The sequence below is a fragment of the Bubalus kerabau genome, chromosome 13 (genome assembly GCF_029407905.1).
Source record: "Bubalus kerabau isolate K-KA32 ecotype Philippines breed swamp buffalo chromosome 13, PCC_UOA_SB_1v2, whole genome shotgun sequence".
Taxonomy (NCBI): Eukaryota; Metazoa; Chordata; class Mammalia; order Artiodactyla; family Bovidae; genus Bubalus; species Bubalus kerabau.
Genome location: NC_073636.1, coordinates 28,523,477 through 28,535,709, shown reverse-complemented (window position 1 = coordinate 28,535,709; position 12,233 = coordinate 28,523,477). Strand labels below are relative to the sequence as shown.

Sequence of the window (12,233 nt, the reverse complement as noted above, 5' to 3'; positions counted from 1 at the left end):
CGAGCCCCTGACACCTGATGGGCAGCCCTGCTCAGTGCGGAAAAGCAGGGCATCCGAGTCAGCACTACCCGCAGTAAAGAGCCTCAGGCACACAGGGAACGCTGCCCCAGTGCCTGGCCCAGAAAAGGTGCTCAGTAAACAGCCATGCATCGCAGCTGCATCAAATACAATATACGAAATCACCTTAGAGAACTTTGGTTCTAGGACTTGGCTTTAATTAGAACCCTCTCCTCAATTTAATGTGATTTTCCCTCCTTCCCCCTTAGCTTCTCAAGGGCAGGGATTAAATTAAAAAATAATAACAATAATAGTAGTTGTAGTCGTGTTTGTGTGCTATCCTTTGCCAAGTAATTTTTCAAATTTCATCCTTACTCTTTGAGGTATTATTATTATCCTCAATTTATAGATAAGGAAGGACTTGCCCGATGGTTCAGTGGCTAAGACCCCATGCTCCCAATGCCAGGGGCCTAGGTTCTATCCCTGGTCAGGGAACTAGATCCCACATGCCACAGCTAAGACCTGGCACAGCCACATAAATACATTTTTTAAAAAATTGATAGATGAAAAGACTGACATAAAGGGTTAAGTAGGCTGCTCGAGCCCATGCAGTCAGTCTGGAGCTGGTTCTCAGACCAGGGCTGCGTGCACCCTGTCCACCAGTGCTCCACTCAGTGCCTGCGCTGGCCCAGCTCTGGTGTGTGACCACCGCTCACCGTTCATGAGATGATGGTACACAAAGGAGAAGAGAAAGGTTAGACCATGGCTCTGTATGCTGGCCGGTTGGTTGGTTTGGGTTATTTATTTATTTGGCCACACCCTACAGTTTGTAGGATCCTAATTCCCCAACCAGAGATTGAACCCGTGCCCCCTGCAGAGGAAGCACAGAGTCCTGACCACTGGGCTGCCAGGGAAGTCCCCGTGTGTGCTGTTTACTTGGAAGTTTCCAGGGGAGACCTTCCTGGTCAAGGGTATAGCTCTGAAATGTGCAGGATGTCTAGTCAGGATGCCCAGGCTAGAAGCCCTGCGTGTAACCCTGACAAAGGTACCCACCCTCACCTCCCTCAGTTTTCCCTGAGTAAAAGGGGAGTAATGATAGAGCTGACCTCACGGTGTGGGCCAGCTGGAAGAAGTAAATGACATTATCTATGTAAAGCACTTAGAATAGTACCTGGTACCTTTTTAAGCACTCAGTAAATACTGGTTCCTTTTTAAACCTTAGCAGTCCTAGCTAAGTACCTTTATAGGGATAAATATAACTTTGTTAAGTAAACTTACAGGTATATACACTTGAGCAAATACACACAAACTAATCATATTTTTAAAAAGAGAGTGGCCAGAAATGGTTCTCTCTGGGGGCAAGATTACTTGACCCATTTTAAGTTAGTGCATTAAATAAAACTGAAATCTGAACTGCACAGAAGCAAAAACAGAAACCCCAAACCAAATTTCAGATATAAATACAATATTCAGTTCTTTCTTTAGGAGTTCCCAACCCAGTACTCTCTCAGGACTCAGAGAAGACAGGTGTAAATGTTTGACAGTTTTCCCTACCTAGTTGGATTTATTGATTTTTTTTTTTCAGGGTAGATACACATGGCTTAGGTTTACTTCCTTGTTGTTGCTTCCTGTTTGGCTTATTGCTTGGCCTTGATGAAACACTAAGATCAGTTTTTTTATATATTTTAAATATTTTTTAAAATATTTTTTAAAAACATAGAAAATGTTTTTCTATTTTCTGTAGTTACTGTGAATATTTTCCAGTAATCCCAGATCACACAGAAGTTGTCAGAAGATAAAGCTACATATCCATCAACTTAAGATAATTTTGTTAATGTTTTTGTCATTCTTAAATAATTTAAAATGCATTGGTGCTTTCAACATAAATAGCTACTGAATTCAGAATCTGTTTTCTTAATTTCTTCATAGCCCAATAAGTAAAGTAACCCACTGGGAGCTAGTAAAGCAGATCTATCAAGCAAGCAAATTTTTAATTTATTCATTGACACGTTGAAATTTAAGGCAGTGTATGCTTGAGAGTTAAAGTTCTAGTGCAGACTGCCTGGGTTCACAGCACTGCTTCACCACTTATTAGATGGATAATCTTAACAAGTTACCTAATCTCTCTAAACCTTAATTTTTGCATCTGCAAATTGGGGATCATGAAAGTGATTGCTTCATAAGATGATGAGAATTGAATTAGGAAACCCATGTAATGCGGGATGGACATGCTAATTATTACACCATTGTCGAGGGCTACTGAAATGAATGAAATAGTCCTCGCCCTTCAAGGACCATATGAGGAAAACACATAAGCAGTAATCACAGTGTAATAGGATGTGAGCGGAGCTGTCCTCTGCCCGGGGTGTTAAGGACAGGCTCTCCGAGGTGGCCATTTTCTCCAAAGAGCAGTTTCCATGGAGTTGTGATGGGAGAAATTAGACCACAGTGGTTGAAATCTTATGAAACATTTTGGCTCAAATAGCATGAGCATCAATCAAGCCCAAGTCCTCAGAGTCATTAATTTGCCACCTGAGAAAGGAAGCTGAAATATCTCATTCTGCAGGTGCGTGGGGTCATTTTCAAACTGTACCGCCTTTCCCTTATTTTTTTTTTTAAAGTTAGTTAGCCACACCTTGCAGCTTGCAGGATCATAGTTTCCCGACCAGGGATTGAACTCTGGGTTGAATCCTGGGTCCTAGGCAGTGAAAGCACCGGCTGGGGCCTAACCACTGGACCGCCAGTGAGTGCCCCTCTCTGTTTTCTTTTCTCACTTTAAATTCTACCAACATTTTGTTGAATAAAAATCGATCAAGGATTGGCTCTTTAATGACTTCCTGGTAATTATCACCCTATTCAACATTCAGTGTACACTAGTCTAAGAGATTATTGTATACTTTTTGATACAGCTGCTGCCTGAGCATTTTTTACTCATTACGGAACATCCTTTTTACACAGTGGGTCCACCCACTCTGCCCCATCAAAGCAGTGGTTCAGGGCTCTGCCACGTCCGCAGGTCACACTGTTTTGGGCTGTGACAGCTGAACCAATAATATAAGGTCTGCCTTTGAATCCAGTGGGTTCTTGAGTCTACCCAGCTCGCTGGCCATGATCTTGGCATGGCTTAATAAATAGTGACAGTAACACTTGCTAAATCTACCTGGAGCAGACCTGAGTTAGAGGGAACATTTTCAGTATTTCTCAAAGAGAGGCAGATCACATTTGTGAGCAAAACAAAATCAGTTATGAAAGGGTTTTGTGGGTGTTTTTTTTTTTTAATTTCATAAACTACAGCTTATTTTCCTAGAAGTACATCTAGTGCACTGCTAAATAAACTCTCAAATGAGAATAAAGGATCATTGTATATAATAATGTTATGAACAGAGGGTTGAATTCACTGTTCTTATAAGTTTTGTTATACGTTTTCCATTCAAAAGCAGTTAGTCTTACTTGAAAGACTCCTTAACTTTTCAACCATAGTTTTCTAATAGATTTGAATCTAGAGCCAGTCTGAAACTTGACTAGGTAGCAAGTCGAGTTTACAAACTATTGTGTATAATTGAGATTGAAAATCTGGGACTCATGCCCAATATGAATATTCCTCTGCTTCTGTTTACTTTAACCTGATGACTATATGTCACTTTTTATATGTCTTCCTATAATTTGCAGCCAACAATGCCTTACATAAAACAGCCAATATCAGAAATATTGCCTGTGTGATTAATTTGTATGATCTCAAAATTGTTTTATGTATTTTTCTTTAGATTATACAGGGGAGTCATATACTTAGAGAGACTTAGGGGAAAAATGTTTTTTGTTTTTTGGCCACACCTTGCGTCATGTGGGATCTTAGTTCCCCAACCAGGGATCGACCCCAGACCCCTGCAGTGGCCCCTGCAGAGTCCAGACTCGCAACCACTGGACCACCTGGAAAGTCCCTGGGGAAATCTGTTAATTTACCAGGTGTTATGGAATCCCTCAACCAAACTAGATCTTGATCCCACCTGCTGCTGCTGCTGCTAAGTCGCTTAAGTCGTGTCTAACTCTGTGCGACCCCATAGACGGCAGCCCATCAGGCTCTGCCATCCCTGGGATTCTCCAGGCAAGAACACTGGAGTGGGTTGCCATTTCCTCCTCCAATGCATGAAAGTGAAAGTGAAGTCGCTCAGTCGTGTCCGACTCTTAGTGACCCCACAGACTGCAGCCTGCCAGGCTCCTCTGACCCCACCTACTTCTAATCAAAGGGGGACCACAGTTGAAATGCAACTGTGAAGAGAAACAAGATAGTTAATGTCTACAGGCCTGGGTCCAGGAACATTTTTAAGCATCATCATGACTACATGCAGTTTTTGCCTCCCAAACTTCACTGGGTATAAGATACAATACCATTGGATAGGAAAATTCAACATTTGATACATTACTGTGCTAAGTGGCTGAGGTACTGAAAATAGGCAAGCCATCCATGAGAATCCAAATTTATAGTGGGCATTCAGACTCTTGACTCTAAAAAAGATGACTCCAAGAGCCATAAATCCTGTCCCATACTTTGAATGTCATCATTTAAAAATCATATTACTTCAGTAATCAATAGAATCTGTAAATCAGTGTATTAGCTGTCTGTCCTCGCTGGAGTATCAGACAGTAATTCTGTCAAAGGAAGTCTAGCTTTTAGAATGATATTCATTTGGAATAGTGGCGGTTTCTATCATAGGCATCATCAGTAAGCAGAGGGGTCTCCCTTAGACAAGACGGTAAACAAAAAGAAGAGATTCAAGCATACAATTACAGAGTTTTAACCTGTTTTTAAATGTAAGTACAAAGCTGTGGGTCACTACCAGGGCCACTGTGATTATATTTATAAAATGGAGGCGATAAAAAGGTTTCATTGTAAAACATTGAGATTAATCAACCATCAAATTCTTCATGCCTTAGGAAGTAAGGCTCCCCAATCCTTTTTTTTTTTTAAGGAATTGGTTTGTAGTTTTGTGACACCTTAGTGCTCACTGACAACCAGCTAAGAAGTCTGCTTGAAAGAAAAGACTTGAGGAGCAGGGAGGGCCAGAGACCAGTCACCTTGGCCTCTGCTGCTGCCCCTGGCTGTTGCCTCCACTAATAAAACTGACTCCTTTGTAAAGGAGGCATAACTGGGCGAGTTCGTGTTCCTTGATCTGGAGGGAAGTCTTCAAAATAACAACAGTTGTCTGGCAGTAGAAAGTAGAGCACAAAGTATTGACGGCTCATGCATCGGGATAGCATCTCAGAAATCAGAACACTGCTCTGATCCCATAGGGAGTCTCAGCTCCACAGAAACCTCCAGATGCTTAGTTTTAGGAGTCGGAGCAGATGCCCCAAACAGCAACTGCATCTCTCCGAAATCCTAAAACCTCCAAGGTCCTAATAAAATGCTATCCTGCCCCCTCTACCCAAATCCCTTCTCCCCTCACCAGCCAACTCTGCCTAGTGGTCCTTACCCTTCTTGCAGCATTGGTCATTCTCCACTCTGTATGATCGGGGTTTATGTACATGTTTCATCTGGTGAGCCTGACCTTAAACTCCTTCCACACGGAGGATGCAAGTAAATATTGATTGAGTCAGGGCCGTGTTCTCTCGGTAGCTTGCTCCCCCCAGTCAGCACGGGCCCTGCTAGGAGAAAGCTGGCGGGCTGGACTGGGGCACAGCTGACTTCCACAGCCACTTCCTTTATGTGGGGATAAAAGACCTCGAAATCAATACTAGTCATTTTGAATGAATTCTTCCATAGTGTTTTGTTCATTCTGAGAAAAATCTATCAGGCGCTGCTAGCCAGGCGTTTGGCACTCTGAATGCCAAAGACAGTACACATTCTGATGAGAAACACAAACTCCCGACTAAACAAATGCATCATGAAAATTGCCAGAAATGTAGTTCATAGAAAACACTGCACCTGTGAAGAAAGGAGTGGCCAGTCCTGCCTGGTGGGCTAGTCTAGGTCAGTCTCTCAAACCAGGTTCAAGTCCTACACGATGAATCCAAGGGGAGGTACTAGGAGTCTCAGAGGTCGGGTGGCTGCTCTAAACCCCTGCTTGGTGGTTATCGGTCCAGCAGACATACATGAATGAGAGACCATGGTTCATCTTTCCCTTTTCTCTCTTGCAAATTTAAGAGCTTCTGTACCACCCTCCTAAACCCCCGGATCTTCAAATAGCTGTGAGTTGCTATTTCTATAAAGTAGACAGGGACTCTTTTTAAATGGTTTTCAAATGGTATAGGAGCATTCAGCAAAAATCTGGTCAGTTCATTTAGCATAAAAGGTCTAAATTAGGCAACCATAGGATGTGCAAAATAAAATTGTGACTATGGATACAACTTTATCTTAGATTTTGATGTAGAATTCCTTTAATCCTAACATTTCTACATTGAGTCACTCAACAGATGTGCCTTGAGTTGCCCAAGTGTACAGCTTCTGTCCCAGGAGTTGGGGGCCCAGACCCTGGCTCCCGTCAGCTTCCTCTGCAGACCATCACCAGCATCGAGGGGCAAAAAGTCAGGGACCCACCCGGCAACACTGTTTTTAGAGTGATATTCACTGTGCATTCAGAGACCAAAAGCCAAATGGGAGAGCAAAGCAGAGAAGTGAGATGATTTTCTGGAAAATCCAGTTTAGAATTCCACTTGGGAGGAGGAGCAGGGCCCTAGATGGTCCCCACACAGTCTGAGTCATTTAAGCCTTTCCCCAAGCCTAGGTGACACGAGTGGTAAAGAATCCGCCTGCCAATGCAGGAGATGCAGGAGACTGGAGTTTGATCCCTGGGTCAGGAAGATCCTCTCCAGGGAAGACCCAGAGGGATGGAATGGGGAGGGAGGAGGGAGGAGGGTTCAGGATGGGGAACACATGTATACCTGTGGCGGATTCATTTTGATATTTGGCAAAACTAATACAATTATGTAAAGTTTAAAAATAAAATAAAATTTAAAAAAAAAAAAAAAAAAAGGAAACGGCAACCCACTCTAGTATTCTTGCTTAGAAAATTCCATGGATAGGTGCAGTCCGTGGAGTCGCAAAAGGCTGGACATGACTCAGTGACTGACCATGAGCCCTGAACCCTTTGCTCTGACCACAGGGCATAGTAAGTGCACAGAGCTATGCATTTTGAGAAGCAATAGGACAAACAATAATTTCTCTTCTCCAGGAGAAAAACAAGACCCAAATCCTCACATGTCTCATATGATTTAGAAAATCTAAAGTGGCATCAGGTTAGCCAAGTTTGCGATAAGATATCTAAGAATTAGCTTTTATGATATATCTTAAGTGAGATTTCCTGCTGACTTTTTTCAAAGGAAAATTTACCAACTGCATTTCTTCACCCTAAAGTTACTATTTTAAAGTCATCATGTTCTAATCAGTAGTAAATGACTTAGTAGTTTATGTAATGACTAATGAACTTTTATCCATTTAACAAGAATTTATTTAGTGCCTACTGTGTTCCAGGCCCTGGAGACATAAAGCCTGAGTTCTAGACATCAGGAAGGGCCACAATCTAATCAATAATTATAATATAGTATAATAAATAAAATCAGATAAATATGAACATCCTTGATAGTCCAGTGGCTAAAACTCCACACTCCCAATGCAGGGGGCCCAGGTTCGATCCCTGGTGAGGGAACTAGATCCCACATGCCGCAACTAAAAAAATGATTGTGAATACTGCAATGAAGATTGAAGATCCTGAGTGCCACAGCTAAGACCTGGCGCAGCCAAATGAATGAATGAATAAATAAATAAATTTTTTTCCCCCAAACCTCTTTGGGAAGAAGGAGCTAAGAAAAGCTGTGAAAAGGAAATGGTATGAGTGGGTTGAATGATGAAAGGATAGGTTGTAAACATCCATGACATATACAGAGAATGTATTATCAGTGTCTGAGCTTATATGGTAGAGTTCAGGTTGAAAGGCCCCTTATCAGTCCTCTGACCCAGTTTCCCCCAGCCAGGAAATCCCCAGCAGGGAAGCACTGGTCTCCCAATGGTGCTCTGGAATAGAGCTTCAGATTTCCTTCCCCAAAGCAGGGGTCAGGGCACCTGCTCAGGATTTTTGTTTATTTTATACATTAGTTGACATAAGTTTTCCTTGGGGGGAAAAAATAACAGTTGCACAGCTAAAAACCACTGGCCTAGTACAAAGAGCATGAGACCTTTGGGGTAGCCCCATGTCCATAGGCAAATGAGATCAAATTATTTAATGCAGGAGAAAGTGATCTGTAAACTGTAATGCAATTGAATACCTCTAAATTATTTTTTCAAGTTATTTTTGTGATGATCTCTTTAGGCCTGAGTTCCTTCCTTTACAAAATGAAGACGTTTCACCCAGAAGTCTCAAGTCCCCTGGGTAGCTCTAGACTTAAATGCTTTGGAAATTATCCAGCTTTCCCTTAACTCTTTCTGAGGACGAGAATGCTTTTTCGGTATACTCCTTTGCACTGTTTTTGACGAGACTTAATACTGGAATTAGAGCATTTTGTTGGTGAATTACAACTAGTCACTGGGTTTGTAAATCGCAAACACTGGCACACAAAGCTGAGGCTGTGTGGTTTTCACGATATATGGCCATTGCAAGAGCTGGTGATGTTTTTTTGTTGCACATATGCCCAACGTTGGTAACTTCAAATCTTGCTTTTAATGACATATTTATGTTCTTTTGGTAGCCAGAAGTGCAACTTGCTGAAGGCTTCGATGTGTTTATGCCTAAATCTCAGCTGGACTCTATATTGTCAAACTACACTCGCTCAGGAAGCCTTCTGTTTAGAAAACTGGTGTGTGCATTTTTTGATGACAAGACTTTGGCTAACTCCTTACCCAATGGGAAGAGGAAAAGAGGACTCAATGACAACCGGAAAGGACTAGACCAAAATATTGTGGGTGCAATAAAAGGTTGGTCTGCCTCATTTCATTTTAACGGGGTCTTTGTTAAGCTTTGCCTTCATTCCATAAAGATGCAGCTGAAACTGTAGTCAGTGAACTTAGAGGTGAACTTAACTTACCGTTGGACATCTGCCCACCGGCATGGCTTTTGGGTATGAGCTCCTTAACCCTCCGCCCCAGATACCACTAGAACTTGCTGTTTCAAGGTGATATTTAAAAGCCAGTCTGATCTGCTGCAGAACCAAAACAAAGTCATTCCTTAATTAACTTTGAAAATGAAAGTACGTTTTCCTCTTAGTCATTTCACACTAAGAACTTCCTCAACATAGGATTTCTGCTTAGATTTTTAGTTGTCAGAAGGAATACAGCTGTGATGCTCTTTTGAAAGAAGGTAAAACAGTTCACTCCAAAGTTGAGAAGTTGCTTTACCAGGTCACTGCTTCTAAAGACACCCTAAGTGGAAGTGAACCCACTGTGAAGCCAGACCCTACTCTGCTCCCTGGGGTTTTGTGACATGAGTCGTGCCAGTTACATGTAGACAAGACCCCGTGTCTCCCCATTCACATTTGTGAAGCTGTGTCTGAATCTCACTGCATTAGGATAGCCAGGTGCATGCATACGTGGATCTTCATTTAATTCCAGTTCCACATCCTGGATCTATTTTTTAATTTAATTTTTCCTATTCCTTAATTTTAACATGTCTTTATTTAGGATTCTGATAAATGTAATTTTAGGTAATAGAAGTATTTCAGTGTGACTTTCAGGAAGAATGTCAATGAATTGGCAAATATAAAACACAGCCACCATGAACATGAAATTTGGGGTCAAGCCTTAGTCCCTCTATCATCACTGACTGGAATGTTCCTTCCTGGCTGTGGACTGAGACTGGCACCCAGAAAGCACCCCCAGCCCTCTACCTCTTGGTCCCCGCAAAATGAGTCAATGAACGTAATAGCACTTAGAGTATACTTGGAAACCCACGACTGACTTTTGAAAATAATACAATTTTTAAATGGAGCTAGCAAGTACCAGGCAGCCTTTGTTCATGGCCAGAAGCACATGAGCCTTCATTAGCAGAAAATTTCTTTTTCTCCAACAGAGTTTTTTCACTTAAAGTGACAGTTGAGTTGTAGTAAATAAGCTACAGAGATTATCACAATCGGTGCTACTTCTGAAAAGAATGATTCAGCCTGAAGTGACACTGAAAACAAGATTACAGAATTTGAAAAATAGTCAGTGATGTAACTAGGACTTGCTGAAGTGAAGAAGGGTCCCGTTTGGATTTAATATGGCTGGGGCTTGTGGAAACATGAAGGTCAAGGCTGATGATGCTTTTCATGCTGAAGCTCTTAAACATGCTGCAATGTAGCCAAGAATTGTTTTAATTTTCTTTTTTTTTTCCAGGGCAGTATATTAATAGTATGAAAGTGTTTGGAAATTAGGGAATCATAAAAGACCACGTTTCATTTTAATGACAGTAGAAGAGTTACCCTAATCATAGATAATAATGAAATATATCATTACATATATCAAACCGATACGGGTTTTATTCTACCATTTTCCATTTAGAACGGACATGATACCATAGCCTGAGAAAGTATATTACAAACAGAAGTAGAAAACACACCATAATCTTCTTCACATCTCTCCTCTTTAGCTAGAAATAAAAATGGCAATGAGCCCTCTTCAGACCTAGTTCATTGTAGAGCAGATTATCAAACAAAAGAACTTTAATTTTCCATACTCTTTTTTTGTTGAATTAAACCTGGCATTAAAAATTCTTTTAGGACAACAAGCAAACACAGTAACTTTAAGACAGACGGAAATCCACCCATAAGGCACCAACAGCCTAAGTCAACAGATACCATATATTCACTTGTTTGCTTCCAGTGTTGATTCATAGAAACATTTTTATTTTGATTTCTTTTCCTTCTTACAAAAATAACACATGCTTGTTAAAAAAAGAAATCCAAACCATGAAAAAACACAGAAAGCTGAAAGGCTTCCATCATCCCGCTCTTCAGAGGGTCTGTGTGCATTCCTATAATCTTCGTTCAAACTATGAATGAGGTGTCGGCTTTGTCTCTCTAACGAGAACATTCTGTTCATACTGATCAGCCAGCATTTTTACATGATTTTTCTGACAATTTCTTACAAGCACCTTGAGGACGAGCTTTGTCATCCTGTTTTTTTATTACCTGTTGCACCTCACTGAGAGCTCTACACCCAGTCGGGTTTCCATAAATACATGCAGGGTGAATGGACATAAGTTTTTGTTTCTCCTGCTGCTGCTGCTGCTGCTAAGTCGCTTCAGTCGTGTCCGGCTCTGTGCGACCCCATAGATGGCAGCCCACTAGGCTCCTCTGTCCCTGGGATTCTTTGCCTTAATTTATTGACATAGTGGGCCTAGTACTAAACATCCATCCTCAGGGCTTCTCACACCTAATTTGGAACAGCTCACATCAGATGTTGCTGTAAATTGTTACTTGTTAATAAAGTGCCAATGAAACCAAAAATATGGAAACAAAAATTGAATGTAAATTTGAATGCACCTCTCTTAATGCCCTAATTTTCTTCTTTTCATATCATACCTTGACTCACTAAAAATTTATTGATGTACATACTACAATATAAAGTGATTTTTGGAAGGAGTCATTAACTACAGTTCTTTTTTTGTTTTGTCTTGTTTTGGTTATCACTGCACTGTGTGACTTGCAGCACCTTAGTTCCCTGACCAGGGATTAAACCCTGATCCCCGGCTCTGTAAGCACAGTCCTAACCACTGGACCACCAGGGGATTCCCAAAGTTCTTTAAAAAAGAGAGAGAGAGAGAGAAAATAACAAAATAACATGCATACATGAAAGAGACCCAAGAAATCTAAGCAACTCTTAATTTAAGGTCTTACAGAATAATTATACCCAGTTTTTCTTGCTGTTTATTACAGCTAAAAAGAAATTTATTTCCCCAACCAAGTCTTTTGAATCTCAGTAATCTGGCAAAGTAATACAATGGTTTCTTTCTTCATAATTATGGCAAGACTACTCATGTACCCCCTGCTGTCTACCACATACTTTGAAAAGATTTTGCAAATATTAAGTGTTCTGTCTTTCTTCCTCTGTCCTTTATGGGACAGTGCACCAATACTATATTAATATGCAAAGTTTTACAACTTAGGGATATACAAAGACCAGTCAATTTTATAAAACCTTCAAAGTAAAAACAATAGTGGGGCTGGATTTTGTTTCGAAGTGATGAGGTTGGTTAAGAATGGGAACAAAGATGAAGGAAAACCTGTAAAATGCTTATAGATAGGAACAGAAATGTGCTGAAAAACCAAGA

General features: G+C 41.0%; 1 protein-coding gene across 5 annotated transcripts in view; it reads left to right on the top strand.

The window, feature by feature from the left end:
* The window catches only part of BEND7 (BEN domain containing 7), an 89,659-nt gene that overhangs the window by 42,038 nt on the left and 35,388 nt on the right, over positions 1–12,233 (top strand). For all 5 annotated transcript variants that reach the window (XM_055543855.1, XM_055543857.1, XM_055543854.1 and 2 more), the window contains exon 6: positions 8,677–8,902. In XM_055543855.1, coding sequence (XP_055399830.1) covers positions 8,677–8,902 — 226 coding nt within the window. The remainder of the gene's footprint in view (positions 1–8,676; positions 8,903–12,233) is intronic.